Raw genomic sequence first — 19,777 nt, 5'->3', positions numbered from 1 at the left:
AGCCAAGCCCGAGCCAAAAAACCTGGGCCTGAGCCCGGCCCGGCCCGGCCATCGGGCCTAGTTTTTGGGCCCAAGCCCGGCCCGAACATGCAAAAGCCCGCCGGGCCTCGGGCCTCGGGCCGGGCCCCTTCAGATAATGGCAAAAATGACGGGAGCAGCATCGGGCCGGGCTGGGTCGGGCTTTTTCGGGCCGGGTCGGGCCGGGCCGGGCTGCCCATGGCCAGGTCTAGCGACAATGGATGAGATGAGATCTAAGACTTCGTGTGTAGGACAGGGGGTTATATGAAAGATAGCCATAAGTGACTGGTTAGCAAACCCACCTCTCATCTGTGCCATCAATTAAAGATCCAACGGCTCGGGTCGCAAGTTTCCAGATTTTCACTAAATCAGCGTTTTCACTTGATACTTCGCCCTACTATTTTAACACCTCTTAAGCCTTTGTACAATAATGGCGCCTTATATTTTGAAAAGGAAGGAGTACTATTTTAACACCTCTTAAGCCTTTGTACAATAATGCGAGATGTTTAGGGATGCGCTTAGAGAAATTAATCATTTTTTCTTAAGCATGCTTATTTGTACATAACAGGCGCTTATTTAGGTATCCCTCTTATAAAGATAAACACCAATGCTTAAAAAAGCTGGTTTATTTTATTAAGCACCTGCCGATGGCTAATGTTAAAAAAACTGGTTTATTTTATTAGTGGTGCATCCTGCATTAGTAATCGGTGTTAAAAGAAAATAAGGATATGCATATGAAATGTCAATTTGGGGGTAGATAATAACATAAGCTATAATCCTCTTTTGCTCTCTGAATCATCTTTTTCATGCAAAATGTAGACACTGGCATAAATTTTCATCATTGCACTGCCAAAGCATTCTTCTATTCCTATGAAGAATTTTTCTTATGTCATTTGATGAGGACATGACTACCTTGAATACGACCAAATAAGCATTTAGAAATTTTTTTAATATCAAAAGGTATTTTGACTGACCAGCATCATATTTTCCACTTTACCCCTCTTCTTCTTCTTCCTGGCGACCCCTCCCCCTCCGTCGCCGCACTCCGGCATTTCTCCCGCTCAGGTCCCCACCCAACCACGCGGCTGCAGCGAGCGAGCGCGCGAGCCAAATGGAAGCTCCAACTCCTCTCCCGCTCCAACCCCTCACGACGCAAGCACCGACTCCCTACCGTGAGACCTCCGCCTCCCGCCCGCCGACGCCGCGCTGGCGAGGAGGAGGTGCCCGTACGAATACGGGTTCCAGCGGAGTCCCGGGCATCGGCACCTCCAAGCCCCAACCTCAGCGCTGCATCCTCCACATGTTCCCGTACCCTTAGCCCCAGGTACAATTTGTGCTTGGACTTTCCTTAACAAAAATTACGACTTTGTGTAGTGCCAGGCCTTAATTCATTCATCTATTTAGATACCAGGACGTGATTTGGTTTGATTGGACGCATAAATTATTCGTTGGAGGCGATGAAGGTGGGGAGAAAGGCAGCAGTCATTTCCCAAATAACTGTACTGTAAGTGAAACACGATAGCCCAGCAGGTTCACAAATTAGCGTTCGTTCAGGGCGATTCTCTTGGAGATTCGGTGGAACATGATAGATGTCCCGTCGAGGGCGTATACTCATTAGTATTATCATGCTATAGGTTTAATTTTGTCGAGCATCTCTTTCAAGATTCTCAGATAATTCATGTCCGACAGTCCGAGGAAGCTTGATGATGGGGATAGGTTGTTGTGGATCATTGACCAACTTTCCTGCAAGTGCGACCAAGACAGACCAAGTCTTTAATTGGAATCATGCCATGTCCATTTCTTCTCCTTGACAACTGACCTGCCACTTTGCAGAGTCAGCTAAATTGTGCTTCGGCTTACAATACAATAGGATACTTCATCCAACTGTAACATATGTCATGTGCAATATCTTTCTCTCTTTCTTCGTTACTTGGATGACGGCAAAGAAATAATGGTCAGTGGGGAGCCAGCTTGTCCCCTTTTCCTGATAATATTCGACTCACTTGATACTTCCATTTGGCGGATCCTGCGGTGCAGAAGCTGTAGACTGTATAACAAACGGAGAATGGTATTTGTACTTCAACAGACTGGTTTATGCTCGCGTATTCTGTACCCACATGAACCTCACAAGTTTCTTTTGTGCTCAGGTTTTTTTCAATCATCTGGGGAGTGTCTGTGGAAAAACAAACAAAAATAGATCATCTGGGGCGTGATGTCAATAGAACCAAGCCAAACAAGCCGGCAGCCCGGCACTGAAGAAGTTTCAACTCTCCTACCCTTCCAACATAGTATATCTAAGCACACACACTAAGCATTTAACGGGCATACTCCATTAGGACAAGAACAGAGACATGGCTCAAGTTTTCGGCACCCAATCTCTGATTGTTCCTTCCCACCATGCACTCTTTCTTCTCTGTGCCATCCTCCTATTTCTGTCCTCCAACACAATTATATTCACATCAGCACAGGCTAGCAACAGATCCGAGGATGACCGCCAAGCCCTTCTCTGCTTCAAAGCTGGTGTCTCAAGGGACACCGACGGTGTTCTCGGATCGTGGCGCAACGACTCACTCAACTTAGCAGCACCACCCTCCCGGTCCGTGTTGTGTCCATACAATTCAGGTCTTCATGGCTCACAGGAACACTATCCAGATGCATAGCAGCCCTTAGTTCCCTAGTGCAGATGGACCTTGGGTACAATGGATTTTCTGGAAGCGTGCCTGAAGAGATAGGTGAGCTTGGGAGCCTCCAAACTCTGGATCTTACGGGAAATCTTGAAGAACACAATCAGGATCTCCTCCAGGACTAGGGTTCAGATGTGGGGGGTGGAGAGAAAAGGGGAAAACTCTGGAAGTTCTGTTCGGGGGGAGAAAACTTCTCATCCATTCCTCAGTACAGAGTATTTACAGGGTTCCCTTTTTTACACATAAGACCTCTAGCTATCCTATTATACAACACAAGGACCACCAACACTCCCCCTCAAGATGGGGCAAAGATGTCAATAAGCCCCATCTTGTTACAAATCCTCATAAATGATACGACTCCTATTCCTTTTGTCAATACATCTGCAAGCTGATCTACAGACTTAACATAACTAATTTGGAATAACCCTTCGTCTAATTTCTCTCGAATGAAGTGCCTATCGATCTCTATATGTTTAGTTCTATCATGATAAACTGGGTTATTCACTATGTTAATTGTGGCCTGATTATCACAATAGACTTGAATAGGTGCACCAGCACACAACTGCAACTCAATTAGCAAGGTTTTCGGCCACATCAGTTCACACAACCCTGAAGCCATTGATCTAAACTCCGCTTCCGCTGTCGATCGAGCCACCACACTCTGCTTCTTACTTCTCCAACTAACCAGATTTCCTCCTACAAACATGCAATAGCCTGAAGTTGAACGTCTATCATCTAAGCATCCAGCCCAATCTGCATCGGTGTACCCCTCTATTCTCAGATGCCCATGATTAGAGAACAAGATTCCTTTCCCAGGACAACTCTTCAAGTATCTTAGAATTCTATTCACGGCATCTAAGTGGCTAGTTCTAGGATCATGCATGTATCTGCTTACAATACTAATAGCATATTCTATATCAGGTCTTGTATGCGACAGATAGATTAATCGCCCAACTAGCCTTTGATATTGATGCCTATCAACAGGATCACCACTATCTGCCAAGATCCGATGATTTTGTTCTATTGGGGGTGGCTGCAGGTTTACATCCTAACATCCCTGTCTCCTCAAGTAAATCAAGCACATATTTTCTTTGTGAGAGGTAAATACCTTTTGGGCCATATGCAACTTCAATTCCCAAGAAGTAGTGGAGATACCCCATGTCCTTGATTTCAAACGAATTTGCTAACATCTTCTTCAAGTGAGATATCTCCATCTCATTGTTACTTGTAATCACAATGTCATCCACATAAACAAGAAGTATAGTAATCTGATCACGCAGACATTTAAAGAACATGGCATGATCTGCATTGCTTTGTCGATACCCCATAGAACAGATTTCCTTTCGAAACCTTCCAAACCATGCCCTAGGTGACTGTTTTAGTCCATAGAGAGATTTTCTTAACCGACATACTTTACCCGCTGTTTCCCGACTGCTAAACCCAGGAGGAATTTCCATATAAACCTCCTCTTGTAGATCTCCATGGAGAAAAGCATTCTTAACATCCATCTGGAATAATTTCCAGTGTTGATTTACAGCTATCGAGATTAAAGTTCTGACAGTACTCAATTTCGCCACCGGTGCAAACGTTTCATCATAATCTACCCCATAGGTTTGACTATACCCTTTTGCCACTAGCCTAGCCTTATATCTTTCCACCTTGCCATCTGGAGTTTGTTTAACTGTAAATACCCATTTACAACCCACAACTTTCTTATCTGCAGGGAGAGAAGTAAGTATCCATGTTTGGTTCTTATTAAGAGCCGCCATTTCCTCCAACATTGCTGCCCTCCATTCTGGATATTGCTTCGCTTCCCTCCAATCACGTGGTATAGGCCCAGCCGAATGCAAGGAAGCTATAAATGACTTACATAAAGGCCCAATAGAAGAGTATGAAACATAATTTGAAACATCATATGGGGCTAACTTAGAGGGCAATTTTCCGGCAATAGTGCGAGGCTGCTTTCTATGGGCAATTGGAACGTTCAAGTCATCATAATGAAGAGAAAGTATACCATCACTTGTGGAGGCTGGTGATGAAGTATTGGATGAAGTTGATGGTCGTGAGCTTGAATCATGCATGTCGGATTGAACTTGAACTTCTGAATCATCCTCCATCGAAATTATTTCCTCCCCCTGCACCTGTTCTTCCTCAGTTCGATGCCTTCGTGTATACACCTGCAGATTTTGTTCTTCATTCGGTCTTGACCACCGTATAGCCTTAGTTGGTGTATCATGTTGCTCCCCTTGCATCTTCCCTTGTTCTCCAATAAGATCCACATCGCTATCATCAATCTTGTCTTCCTGTGGTATTACCCCAACCATGATTTTCTCTAATGGTGTAGAGTTGCTTTCTTCTTCTTTTCCTCCCCCTGTCTCGCTGTCCAGATCTGAAACATCACTAGGAAACAGATCAGGAAAGACATCAGTTAAATCTTCAGGTTCTCCATAAAATGGAACTTGTTCCCTAAAGATTACATCCATGCTCACAAACATTCGTCTTTCCGATGGGCACCAACACTTGCAACCTTTCTGCTTCCTAGAATACCCCACAAACACACACTTCAAAGCCCTTGGATCTAACTTCCCAACCGATGGCCTGTAATCTTTTACAAAACACACACACCCAAACACCTTTGGGGGGACAACATAAGTAGTCTTGCCAGTTAAACATTCTATTGGTATCTTGTAACCAAGTACTCTAGATGGCATTCTATTTATCAAGTAGGCTGCTGTCATCAATGCCTCACTCCACAAGAACTTAGGAACATTCATAGCCATCATCATAGAGCGAGTAACTTCTAACAAATGTCTATTCTTTCTCTCAGCTAAGCCATTCTGCTCAGAGGTACCTGGACAGGTAGTCTGATGCATTATCCCAAAACTTGACAAATAACCATCAAACTCCTTATTTACATACTCCGTACCATTATCGGTCTGAAGTACCTTAACACATGCATTATGCTGGGTCATAATCATATTATGGAAATCTCTAAAGCATTCGAATACATCATTCTTGTTCCTCAACACATACACCCAAGTGGTCCTAGTACAACAGTCAATAAAGGTAACAAAATAGCGATATCCATTAATAGACACTACTCCACTAGGACCCCATACATCAGAGTGAATTGTCTGAAGTGGCACATCACTTCTATGATTAGATAGAATATAAGTGCTTCGAGTTTGCTTTCCATATTGGCAAGCATCACATACCAGGTCCTGCTTTCTAACTTTATTGAAGAGTTTAGGATAAAGCTGGCCCAAAATAGGAAAAGATACATGCCCAAGTCTTCGGTGTTGTAGCAGAAATTCTTCGAGTGGTGAAGAAGATAGAGCAGCAACTACAATAGGTGATGTATCATTGTCCAAATAATACAATCCATCATGCATGCTCCCTGTCCCAAGTCTTCTTCCAGTCCCAAGTTCCTGAATTAAACACCATGATGGGAAAAAAATGGCAACACAGTTCAACTCCTTTGTAATGCAACTTATAGATAAAAGATTAATTGGAAATGAAGGAACATGTAACACATAAGAGAGAGGCATATTGGAGTTGCAGATGACCGTCCCTGAACCCATAATAGTTTGCGTGGAACCATCAGCCAACTTTACGCTTTGTGTTCTTAATTCAGGGACATAATTAGTAATTTCCTTATGTGAACCAGCCATATGTCTAGATGCACCAGAATCTATCAACCATGGTGCATCAGCAAAATAAGGATGATTATCATTAAAAATATTACCACTAAAATTTGCAGAAGCGGCAGAGGTTGAGGCTCCTGGCACTTCGGTGGTTTGCTTATCACTTAAACTTAACCCTTTGAATTGCTGCCACTTCTCCCAATCATCCGCGCTCATTTCCACACTCACATTTTGCGAGTGCACCTCTGTCATAGCGGAGGCATTTGCCCTGCCTGCTGGTCGCATACCACGTCCGCGACCAGTACCACGTCCATCAAGCCCCCGGCCGCGACCTCTTCCGCGCCAGTCCTGACCTCTTCCGCGTCCTCCCCCAAATAATCCAGGGCAAGATGCTCTTACATGTCCTGGCTGGCCACACTCAAAGCACTTCCGATCAGAAGAGTTCAACCCAGACCGCTGATAATTTGCATTTTCTGTGACAAAAAGTGCTGAACGCCTCTGTGCTATGCCCTGTATAGATGGTCCTCCAACCTCCAATTTCAGACGTGTCTCCTCACTCATGATCGCAGAGATTGCTTGCTCCAAAGTAGGCAGCTTGCCATTGCCATAAAGTGCGGCCCTCCTATTCTCAAACTTAGGATTAAGTCCATTCAGAAATTCCCTAACACGCCTCCTTTCCGTCCATTTATTGAGTTTTTCAATGCATTTGCCACACTCCATCTCAATTGGATCGTAATAGTCCAAATCGCTCCAAAGCCGTTTCAGCTCCGAAACATAGTCGACCACTGTCTTCTCGCCTTGGCTCAGGTCTTGTAACTCCTTCTGAATCTTGCAAGCAAGCATTTCATTTCCTACTCCTGAGAATGTCCCTTTCAATAACCTCCAGATTTCAGATGCTTCTTTAATCCTTTCAACTTGCTTGGCAATTTGAGGTGATATTGAGCTCAATAGCCAGGCCCTCACTAGTGCATTCATCATCTTCCACTTCTGACCTTCTTTAGAACTCTCCTCCAGAGGCTTCTCCACTATACCTAGAATGTAACATTCAAGCCTCCTAGAAACCAAAATTGTCTCTGCATGCTCTGCCTAGCTCGCATAGTTCTCAGGTCCTTCTAATTTTACAAGAGGAATTTGCAAAGGATGTACTTCCTCTTTGGTCTCCCCTTCTGATCTTGAGGCCCCTTGCTTGCTAATCGCATCAAACAACACCTGATACTTCTCATCCATTGCCTGCAAGACAGCAGCTAGCTCCCCTGCAGTGACAGCTGCTGGAGCATTATTGTTGCCTGCCATACCTTCAATTCCTCCACACTCAGCACACACGCCTTCCCCTGCGATTCACTATTGCAGCTTCTCAATCTCACACTCTCCCTGACCTCCTCCTTCTCCACGAACCCACAACTCAACTCTTCTGACTCAGAACACAAACACCTGACCTGTTTAGCTACAGCAACGAAGGGGAACTGAGTTGCTGGTGAGGCTCTCCTTCCTAACCGACGCCGCACACCCTCGCTGTGCCTAGCCACCTCCTTGAGCTCGATTTGCTCCACCAGCGCTGCCTCCGACCAAATCTCTGGCCGGAATGCTGCACCCCCTCCCATTGCTGCCAGATCACCTCCGGCTGAGGCTTGGACTGGCCACCCCGATTTGCTCCGATACCATCTTGAAGAACACAATCAGGATCTCCTCCAGGACTAGGGTTCAGATGTGGGGGGTGGAGAGAAAAGGGGAAAACTTTGGAAGTTCTGTTCGGGGGGAGAAAACTTCTCATCCATTCCTCAGTACAGAGTATTTACAGGGTTCCCTTTTTTACACATAAGACCTCTAGCTATCCTATTATACAACACAAGGACCACCAACAGGAAACAAGTTTGCAAGTAACATCCCTCTGTCGTTAGGTGCATCTGCATCCCTTAGCTATGTCAACCTCGCAGACAATTCTCTTAGTGGAGTTATCCCTGATTCCTTATCAAATAGTTCGTCACTCAGTGTGATAATGCTCTCACGTAACAACTTATCTGGGGTGATCCCGGCTAATCTGTTCACATCATCCAAACTTGTCTCTGTTGATCTCTATTCGAATGCTCTCTCAGGGGCAATCCCACATTTCCAAAAGATGGATGCTCTGCAAATTTTAAATCTTGCCGGCAATTTACTTTCTGGTAATATACCAGCATCTTTGGGAAATGTTTCATCCTTGCGTTCCCTCATGCTAGGACAAAACAACTTAGAAGGACCAATTCCAGAAACTTTGAGTCAAATTGCAAGCCTAACAGTGCTAGATCTAAGTTACAACAGATTCTCCGGGCATGTCCCAGCCACACTGTACAACTTGTCATCACTCACAGTCTTTAACTTAGCCAGCAACAATTTTATTGGACAGATACCTTCTGAAATTGGCCGCTCGCTTCCGAATCTCCAATTATTGGAAATGGGAGGCAACAAATTTCGTGGATCAATCCCAGATTCTTTGACCAACATGTCAAATCTCCAACAGCTTGATCTTTCAAATAACTTGCTTACTGGTGTGGTGTCATCTCTAGGATCCTTGGCAAACTTGAGTCAATTGCTTCTAGGAAATAATAAACTCGAAGCCGATGACTGGGCATTCCTTGCCTCTCTGACCAACTCCACTCAGCTGTTAAGATTATCAGTAGATGGGAATATCCTGAATGGAAGTTTGCCAAAAGCAGTAGGCAACCTTTCAACAGTGCTCGATCGGTTAAACTTTGGAAGAAACCAAATCTCTGGAAACATACCAGCTGAGATAGGCAACCTTGTAAGCCTCACTCTGCTTGACATGGGCCAGAACATGCTCTCTGGACAAATTCCCCTGACAGTTTGGAACTTGAGCAACTTGTTTGTCCTGAAACTGTCCATGAATAGGTTGTCCGGTAAAATTCCATCAACGGTTAGTAATCTAGCTCAACTCGGAATGTTTTATCTTGATGACAATGAATTGTCTGGAAACATACCAGCAAATATAGGAAAATTCAAAAGGCTGCTTATGCTGAACTTATCAGTTAACCGCCTTGATGGATTCATACCAAGAGAACTCCTCAATATTTCTTCCCTTTCATTGGGTTTGGACTTGTCAAACAACAACCTGGCTGGGCCGATACCACAGGAAGTTGGTAACCTGATCAATCTTGGCCTCCTTAATGTTTCCAACAACAAATTATCTGGTGGCCTTTCTTCTGGACTGGGCCATTGTGTTCAACTACTATCCCTTCACATGGAAGGGAACATGCTTAGTGGGATTATTCCTCAGTCTCTCAGTGCATTGAAGGCCATACAACAGATAGATCTGTCTGAGAATAATTTAACTGGTCAAGTTCCACAGTTTTTTGGGAACTTCAGCAGCTTAAATTATATTAATATATCATACAACAAATTTGAAGGGCCAATCCCGACAGGTGGTATATTTGGAAGTTCAACTGCAGTAGCCCTGCAAGGCAACACAGGTTTATGTGAAACAGCTGCTACCATATTTGGACTACCCATTTGCCCCGCCACCTCAGCAACAAAATGGGAGATCAATGCAGGCCTGGTGCTGTTGATAATAACTCCACTGATTGCTATTGCTTTCTTCTCGTTTTTATGGATTGTTGTCACAGTTATGAAGGGGCCCAAAACTCAACCATCTGAAAACTTCAAGGAGACGATGAAGAGGGTATCATATGGTGACATTCTTAAAACAACCAATTGGTTCTCTATGGTCAACCGGATCGGCTCAAGTTATACAGCATCAGTCTACATTGGTCGGTTTGAGTTCGCAACAGATCTAGTGGCCATCAAGGTATTCCATCTTAGCGAGCAAGATTCGAGAAATAGCTTTTTCACCGAGTGCGAAGTGCTAAAACACACCCGCCATCGCAATCTGGTTCAAGCTATTACCGTGTGCTCAACCGTAGATTTTGAGGGCGAGGAATTCAAGGCCATAGTATATGAGTTCATGGCAAACGGTAGCCTGGACATGTGGATACACCCAAGGGTTCACCGAGGCAGCCCAAGGAGGCTACTGAGCTTGGGTCAGCGGATAAGTATTGCTGCCGATGTGGCTTCTGCTCTGGACTATCTGCACAACCAGCTGACACCTCCTTTGATTCATTGTGGTTTGAAGCCGAGCAATGTTTTGCTGGACTATGACATGACCTCACGCATTGGCGACTTCGGGTCCGCCAAGTTTCTCTCTTCAAGTAGTGGCAGGCCAGAAGGCTTCATTGGCGTCGGAGGAACAATCGGATATATCGCTCCTGGTAAGTTGCACGTCTCTTTTCTTTGAGACACTACCAAGTTTGATTCTGATCTGTCTTTGTTTTGTTAGTTTCACAAGTATTTATGCACATTGCTCCTGTTTTACAGAATATGGGATGGGATGCAAAGTCTCGACAAGTGGCGATGTTTACGGTTTTGGGGTGCTGCTACTGGAGATGCTCACGGCAAGGCGGCCGACGGACGCCCTATGCGGCAACGCTCTCAGCTTCCACAAGTATGTCGACCTAGCCTTCCCCGAGAGGATCGCCGAGGTTATAGATCCCCACATGCCATCCGAGGAGGATGATGCGGCTGCTTCTGTACGTATGCAGAACTACATTATACCTTTGGTCTGTATTGGCCTGATCTGTACCATGGAATCGCCGAAAGATAGACCAGGCATTCATGATGTCTCTGCTAAAATTGTTGCCATAAAAGAGGCATTTGTTGAGACCTTGTGATCATGGCAACTAATGGGTTGGGCAGTAGCTGTTAAAGATTATGTATACATAATTGCATTTTCGGAAGTACAGTGCAGGTACTGCACTACTGTAATGCTTATATACAAAATTTACAGTAGCTGTACCACTTGTAGAACAATTCCAACACTTTTTTTTGTATGTATCTGGTAAATATGCACCACTATGCTGTGGGCCCGCCAGATTAAGCGTTGTAAATCTTTCTCTTTTTATCTCAGATTGAAGTGATAATTTTTAGCATTTGGGAGGGAGCGTCCAAGATGTTTAAGAACTTTGTTTCACTGAAACAACATAGTTGTGATATTTTGAAATGCTATTAGTTACATATTTTTGAGACAAGTGTTGTTGATTTGATTCTTCCTTTGGAGCCATGAATGTCAAATACTGAAGGACACTCAACTTTAAAACCGGATAATTTAGCCCCTAACCTGGCTCAAAGCTGTTTGATGGATGATCTGTTAGTAGTAAAAAAGCAATTAATAATAGATAAACCTAGGAAATATGAACAACGGAAATGTGTTCAAAAGGACTATTCATTTAAGAAAACAATGAAATAGTGGGGGTTAAACAAAAAGTTGATTAGTTGAAGATAAAATACTGAAAAACCCAAAAAGAATAGGCAGCATAAAGAGGAACGTTTAGAAATGTCTATGAACAATCGAGAAACATGATGTTGTAGCTGTAAGAAATAAACACAGAGAAAGTGAGGAAATATCAAGGAAAACAAGGAAAACATGTTTTGAAATGAGAAATATTATTTCAACTCTGTTGTAGCATGTTGATACGGTATTTAAGGAAAAAAAAAGTAGTTTTGTAACTAGTACAGTGCATCTTGTATTTAACAAAAGAAACTTTGAGCACATTAAAAATATCAACCGTGTTTTTTTATATTAACGTGTATGCATAACGAAATTGTTGCATATTACTCCCTCCGTAAACTAATATAAGAGCGCGTTTAGATCACTACTTTAGTGATTTAAATGTTCTTATATTAGTTTACAAAGAAAGTACTAATTAATTTCTAAATATTACCATATATATATATACATATACATATATATATATACATATACATATATATATATATATAAAGGCGTTTCTTCCATGAAATAACATGTTTAGTTTACCCGTAAAGTTCTGCCATTTGTTGCCAATTATTATTTAAACATCTCTTAGCCCTTGTACAATGCAGAGTGCTTAGGGGGGTGATTGTAAATAAAACTTAGGGAGGAGAAATGAAACGTTTTTTTTTCTGAAGAGGTGTTTATTTGTAGATGGCATATGCTTAATTAGGGACCCTCTTATGAGGATAAGCATCAGTGCTTAAGAAAAACTTGATTTATTTTGTTAAGCACCTCTCTGAGCACTCTGCATTCAGTGGCGGAGCTAATGAGGACTTACTAAGGATTCCAATAGCGAAATATTTATATTTTGAGGGGCCAAATACTCAACTTCTCTTAGGCCTCATTTGGTTGTGAGGGATCCCCCGGGATCCCCGTCCTTTCCCCGGGCGAGACTCCCGTCTGCAATCTCCACCCCGGTTTTCCAGACGACCAGTTTGGTAACATCGTGGAAAGGGTTTTCTTGCCCCGATCCTCCCGAAATCCCCAGGCCGTTCACCCCAACCTCCGCACACCAGGAGAATTCGCCCGGGCTCTCTCGCGACGCGATGACTCAGCCACCTCGCCCTCTCTCACTCTGTTCCTCTGCCTCCGCCACGTCCCGATCTCCAGTCCGACTCCCTCTGGTGTCCACCCTCCTAAGGCCTTGTTTTGAAACTGCCCAGCTTCTCAAAAACTTCCTAAATTCAACTTCTCGCATAGCTTCTCGCTTCAGGTGGTGATTTGGAAAGCGTTCGGCAACACAGCTTCGTTTTCTATCGTCAAGCAAGAGGCTGCCGACCCATTTAGCGGGATTAGCAGGCCAGGTTCGGGGCCCAAAAGGAATAGGCAACGTGAGAGAGAGCGAGTTCGGGAAAGAAAACGAACCGGTACACTCAAACTCACTTGGCGGTGGCAACCTTGTAGTAATTAGCTTCAACTCCAACTTCTGGGTATTCACGGATCTGGAAAAAGGCCAGCTTCCTCAACTCCACCTTTTTTACACTACGACACCTCGCCAGCTTCTCGATTCCAGCTTCCTGGAGCACTAGCGTTTGGATGAGCTTCATGTGTGAAGTTGAAGAAACTAGGAGCTGGAGCGTTGCCGAACAGGCCCTAAAGCTACAATGTTGGTTACTTCTGTTCCATTTGGTGAGAATCCCCTACTTGATTTCATCTATCTCCTGCTCTTCTCCCTCCGTTCTCTTCCCTTCCCCTTGGTGCCCAAATGGCAACGGGGGCATTTTCGCATGATGCGAGGGGGATCCCATATGATCAGGGAAATCCCCCTCAGGGGGTTTACTGCCTAGGGTTTTTCACCCCAACACCCAAATGAGCCCTTAATTTATGCCAAATACTCGACTTCTGCGAGTGTCTACATTGTCCTCTGTATATGGTGTTAGGCAGCCTGCTGGCCAATATTATAAGGAGGTGCATCCAACAATAGTTGTCGATTTTAAAGCAAAGTAGGATATGCATATGAAATGCAAAATTGGGGCTAGATAATAACATAAACTATAATCCCCTTTTGCTCTATCATCTTTTTCATGCAAACAAAATGTAGACATTGGTATAAACTTTCATCATTTCACTGCCAAAGCATTCTTCCATTAAGAATTTTCTTATGTCATTAATAAGCATTTAATATTTTAATATCAAAAGGTATTTTGACTGACCAGCATCATATTTACCACTTTACCCTTCCCCTTCTCCTTCTTCCTCGCGACGCCTCCCCTCCGTCGCCGCACTCCGGCATTTCTCCCGCTCGGCTCAGCCCCCACCACGCGGCTGCAGCGAGCGAGCGCGCGAGCCAAATGGGAGCTCCCACCCCTCTCCCGCCCCAACCCGATAACTCCCCACGACACAAGCGCTGACTCCCTCCCGTGACCTCCGCCTCCCGCCCGCCGACGCCGCGCGGGCGAGGAGAAGGTGCCCGTACGACTACGGGGTCCAGCCGAGTCCGGGGCATCGGCACCTCCAAGCTCCAATCTCAGCGCTGCATCCTCGGCATGTCCCCGTACCCTAGCCCCGGGTACAGTTTGTGCTCAGACTTTTCCTTAATAAAAAATACGACTTTGTGTAGTGCCAGGCCTTAATTCATTCATCTATTTGGATACCAGGCCGTGATTTGGTTTGATTGGACGCGTTAATTATTCGTTGGAGGCGATGAAGGTGGGGACTAGGGAGTGGGAGGAAAGCAGCAGTCATTTGCCAAATAACTGTACTGTAAGTCTGTAAGAGAAACACGACAGCCCAGCAGGTTCACAAATAAGCGTTCGTTCAGGATGGTTCTCTTGGAGATTCGGTGGGACATGATAGATGTCCCGTCGAGGGCATATACCGCCGCTACTCGTTAGTATCATCATGTTATGGATTCAATTTTGTCGAGCACCTCCTTTTAAGATTCTCAGATAGTTCATCTCTGAACAAGTTCGATGACGGGGATAGCTTGTTAATTAATTTCACCGCAAGGGCGACAAAGACAGACCGAGTCTTCCGCGTCATGGCATGCCCACTTCTTGTCCATGATAACTGACCTGGCACTTTGCCGAGTCAACTAAGCTGTGCTTGGGCTTATGACAGTGTACTTCCTGAACCATACAGCCAACCGCGACGTATGACGTATACAAATATTTATGTTTTTTTGTTCATTGATGGCGGAGAAATAATGGTGAGTGAGGAGCCAGCAGCCCTTTTCTAATATCCAGCTCACTTAATACTTCCATTTGGCGGATTTTGGGGTGCACAAGTTTTAGATTGTATATCAAGCAGAGGATAGATAGTATCTGTACTTTGATAGATTGGTTTCTGCGCATGTTTTCTTTACCCACATAAACCTCACAAGCTCGTTTTGTGCTCAGGCTCTTTTCGTTCATCTGGGGCATGGATAGAACCAAGCCAAACAAGCCGGCCCTGAAGTCAAAGTCAAGAAGAAGTTTCAACTCCCTTACCCTTCTAACATATATCTAAGCGCACACACGCAAAGCATTTAACCAACATACTCCATCACAACAAGAACGGAGACATGGCTCCTCAAGTTTTTCACACCCAATCTCTGATTGCTCCATCCCACCATGCACTGTTTCTTCTCTGTGCCATCCTCATATTTCTGTCCTCCAACACAATAGTATCCACATCAGCACAAGCTAGCAACAAATCCGAGAGTGACCGGCAAGCTCTTCTCTGCTTCAAATCTGGCATCTCCAGGGATCCTGCCGGTGTTCTTGGATCATGGCGCAACGACTCACTTCACTTCTGCAGCTGGCAAGGGGTCACCTGCAGCACGGCCACCCCAATCCGTGTCGTGTCCATCCAATTCAGGTCTATGCAGCTCACGGGAACACTATCCAGTTGCATAGCAGCCCTTAGTTCTCTAGTACAGATCAACCTTCCAAGCAATCAATTTTCTGGAAGAATACCTGATGAGATAGCTGAGCTTCAGAGCCTCCAAACCCTGAATCTTGCGGGGAACAAACTTGCAGGTAACATACCTCTGTCAGTAGGTGCGTCTGCATCTCTTAGATATGTCAACCTTGCAAACAATTCTCTTAGCGGAGCTATCCCTGATTTCTTAGCAAATAGTTCGTCACTCAGTGAGATAATCCTCTCGCGTAATGACTTATCTGGGGTGATCCCAGCTAGTTTGTTCAACTCATCCAAACTTCGCCGTGCTGATCTTCGGTGGAATGCTCTCTTTGGGGCTATCCCGCATTTCCAAAAGATGGGAGCTCTGCAATTTCTCGGTCTTACATGGAATTCACTTTCTGGTACTGTACCAACATCTTTAGGCAATGTATCATCCTTGCGTTCCCTCCTGCTAGCACAAAACAGCTTATCAGGATCAATTCCAGTAACGTTGGCTCGAATTCCAAACCTAACAATGCTAGATCTAAGTTACAATAGATTATCTGGAAGCATACCTGAAGAGATAGGTAAGCTTCAGAGCCTCCAAACCCTGAATCTTACAGTCAACAGGCTTTCAGGTACCATCCCTGGGGAGATAGGTGAGCTTCATAGCCTCCAAACTCTGATGCTTGCGGACAACATGTTTGCAGGTAACATCCCTCTGTCATTAGGTACAGCTGCATCTCTTAGATATGTCAACCTTGCAGACAATTATCTTGGCGGAGCTATCCCTGATTCCTTATCAAATAGTTCATCACTCAGTGAGATAATCCTCTCACGTAATGACTTATCTGGGGTGATCCCAGCTAATTTGTTCAACTCATCCAAACTTGTTGCTGTTGACCTCCGGTCGAATGCTCTCTCCGGGCCTATCCCACATTTCCAAAAGATGGATGCTCTGCAATTTCTTGATCTTACAGGGAATTCACTTTCTCGTACTGTACCAGCATCTTTGGGTAATGTTTCATCATTGCGTTCCCTCCTGCTAGCACAAAACAACTTAGTAGGTCCAATTCCAGAAACATTGGCTCGAATTCCAAACCTAACAATGCTGGATCTAAGTTACAATAGCTTCTCGGGGCATGTCCCAGCCACATTGTACAATATGTCATCACTCACATTCTTTAGCCTACGCAACAACACATTTATTGGACAGATACCTTCTGACATTGGCCACTCACTTCCGAACCTTGAAACATTGGCAATGGGACTCAACCAATTTCGTGGATCGGTCCCAGATTCTCTGACGAACATGTCAAAGCTGCAAGCGCTTGATCTTTCAAGCAACCTGCTGACTGGGGTGGTGCCATCTCTAGGATTCTTGTCAGACTTGAGCCTACTGCGTCTAGGAAACAACACACTCGAAGCTGGTGACTGGGCCTTCCTTACCTCTCTGACCAATTGCAGTCAGTTGTTAAGTTTATCAGTGGATGAGAATATCCTGAATGGAAGTTTGCCAAGGACAGTAGGCAGCCTTTCAACAAAGCTTCAGCGGTTAAGCTTTGGTAGAAACCAAATTTCTGGAAACATACCCGCAGAGATAGGCAACCTTGTAGACCTCGCTCTGCTTGACATGGGTCAGAACATGCTCTCAGGACAAATCCCCCCGAGTGTTGGGAACTTGAGCAACTTGTTTATACTGGAACTATCGAGGAATAGATTATCAGGCCAGATTCCATCAACGGTTGGTAATCTTCCTCAACTCGGGCAGCTTTATCTTGATGACAACAATTTGTCTGGAAACATACCAGCAACTATAGGACAATGCAAAAGACTAGCTATGCTGAACTTATCAGTCAACAACCTTGATGGATCCATACCAAGAGAACTCCTCAATATATCTTCCCTCTCATTGGGTTTGGACTTGTCAAACAACAACCTGACTGGGCTTATACCACAGGAAATTGGTAACCTGATTACTCTTGGCCTCCTTGATGTTTCCAATAACAAATTATCTGGTAGCCTTCCTTCTGAACTTGGCCGGTGTGTTACATTGTTATCCCTTCAAATGGAAAGCAACATGCTCAGTGGGAGTATTCCTCAGTCTTTCAGTGCACTGAAGGGCATACAGCAGATAGATCTGTCTGAGAACAATTTAACTGGTCAAGTTCCACAGTATTTCGGGAACTTCAGCAGCTTAAATTATATTGATATATCATACAACAAATTTGAAGGGCCAGTCCCAACTGGTGGTATATTTGGAAACACAACGGCAGTATCCCTGCAAGGTAACACAGGGCTATGTGAAACAGCTGCTGCTATATTTGGACTGCCCATTTGCCCCACCACCTCAGCAACAAAAAGGAAGATCAACACACGGCTGCTGCTGATAATAGGTCCACCAGTTACTATTGCTCTGTTCTCATTCTTATGTGTTGCTGTCACTGTTATGAAGGGGAGCAAAACTCAACCAACTGAAAACTTCAAGGAGACAATGAAGAGAGTGTCATATGGTGACATTCTTAAAGCGACCAACTGGTTCTCTTTGGTCAACAGGATCAGTTCAAGTCATACAGCATCAGTCTACATTGGTCGGTTTGAGTTCGAGACAGACCTAGTGGCCATCAAGGTGTTCCATCTTAGCGAGCAAGGTTCAAGAAATGGCTTTTTCACCGAGTGCGAAGTGCTAAAACACACCCGCCACCGCAATCTGGTTCAAGCTATCACCATGTGCTCCACAGTAGATTTCGAGGGCGATGAGTTCAAGGCTATTGTATACGAGTTCATGGCAAACGGTAGCCTGGACATGTGGATACACCCAAGGGTTCACGGAGGCAGCCCAAGGAGGCTACTGAGCTTGGGTCAGCGGATACGTATTGCTGCTGATGTAGTTTCTGCTCTGGACTATATGCACAACCAGCTTACACCTCCTTTGATTCACTGCGATTTGAAGCCAGGAAATGTTCTGTTGGACTACGACATGACCTCACGCATCGGTGACTTCGGATCCGCCAAGTTTCTCTCTTCAGGTATTGGCGGACCAGAAGGCTTGGTTGGTGTCAGAGGAACGATCGGATATATTGCACCTGGTAAGTTGCACTCTCTTTTTTTCTTTCAAATGACTGTCGAGTTCCACAAGTATTTATGTCCACTGCTCCTGTTTTACAGAATATGGGATGGGATGCAAGATCTCGACAGGCGGTGATGTGTATGGTTTCGGGGTGCTGCTACTGGAGATGCTCACGGCGATGCGACCGACGGGCGCGCTATGCGGCAACACCCTCAGCCTCCACAAGTATGTCGACCTAGCTTTCCCCGAGAGGATCAGTGAGGTTCTAGATCCCGACATGCCATTCGAGGAGGATCCGGCGGCTGCTTCCTTATGTATGCAGAAGTACATCATACCTCTGGTCAGTATTGGCCTGATGTGTACCATGGAATCACCGAAAGATAGACCTGGGATGCACGACGTTTGTGCCAAGATTGTTGCCATCAAGGAGGCATTTGTCGAAACCTTTTGATTATGGCAACTAGTAGGATGTGCATGCAACTTGATATATAGTACAGTTATACAAAATTATAGCTATATCACTTGTATAATGTAACTGTAACCGTTTTAATTATGTATCTGATTAGGATCCACTGTTATGCTATATACTGGCCAAAATCAGCGGTGCAGATCTTAATTTCTATCTCATATTGAAGCGACCCTTTTCTTTAGCATCTGAAAGTGAACGTCGAAGCTCTTTTTAAAACTTTTCACTGAATTACAGAGGCGCAATTTCCTGCCTGAAATGCTATTAGTTAGGCATTCTTCACATTAGATGCTGTCAGTTTGGGTTCTTTCCTTGCATACATGAGCCAGCAAACATTTATGCATCTACTATCTACTCCCTCCGTCCCAAAGTGTAAGACGTTTTTGAGACTTAGTGTAAGCCTCAAAAACGTCTTACATTTTGGGACAGAGGGAGTAGTAATTAAAAACAGTAAGATAGGAGCATCAGGAAACCCTGTGGCTGTGACTTATGCTTTCTGGTTTCCCTGAAATTCAGGTTGTGTCCTCAACTCGGCAAAGTTAAGAATCTGGAAAAGGAAGGCTACTAAGTTGCGGCTTTGGCCTTCCGGGTTTTCACAGGATTCAGGATATTTGCTCGAATCGACAGGTTAGGAATTTCGGAAAAAAGGGAAGGCTTCGCGAAGAAACGACTCGCCTTGCACCTCACAAGGAAGGCGAGTGCTGTCGGTTTTGA

General features: G+C 44.6%; 1 protein-coding gene and 1 pseudogene across 2 annotated transcripts; both read left to right on the top strand.

Moving 5' to 3' along the window:
- Positions 1-205: 205 nt before the first annotated feature.
- On the top strand, positions 206-11,344 carry LOC125535376 (annotated as a pseudogene).
- A 2,554-nt stretch (positions 11,345-13,898) lies between these two features.
- Positions 13,899-19,162, top strand: LOC125535371 (probable LRR receptor-like serine/threonine-protein kinase At3g47570). 2 transcript variants are annotated; one of them, XM_048698423.1, is made up of 4 exons: positions 13,899-14,214; positions 14,303-14,408; positions 15,044-18,616; positions 18,696-19,162. In XM_048698423.1, the coding sequence occupies exons 3-4, from the start codon at positions 15,208-15,210 to the stop codon at positions 19,046-19,048; spliced, it is 3,762 nt and encodes a 1,253-aa protein (XP_048554380.1). In that variant the 5' UTR covers positions 13,899-14,214; positions 14,303-14,408; positions 15,044-15,207; the 3' UTR covers positions 19,049-19,162. The 2 variants fall into 2 exon arrangements, with proteins under 2 accessions (XP_048554380.1, XP_048554379.1); XM_048698422.1 differs by having other exon boundaries at positions 14,303-14,853.
- The last annotated feature ends 615 nt before the right edge of the window (positions 19,163-19,777 follow it).

This window comes from Triticum urartu, chromosome 2, assembly GCF_003073215.2.
Source record: "Triticum urartu cultivar G1812 chromosome 2, Tu2.1, whole genome shotgun sequence".
In the NCBI taxonomy this organism is placed as follows: domain Eukaryota; kingdom Viridiplantae; phylum Streptophyta; class Magnoliopsida; order Poales; family Poaceae; genus Triticum; species Triticum urartu.
Note: the sequence above shows the minus strand (reverse complement) of the source record. Positions and strands in the feature narration are given on the sequence as shown.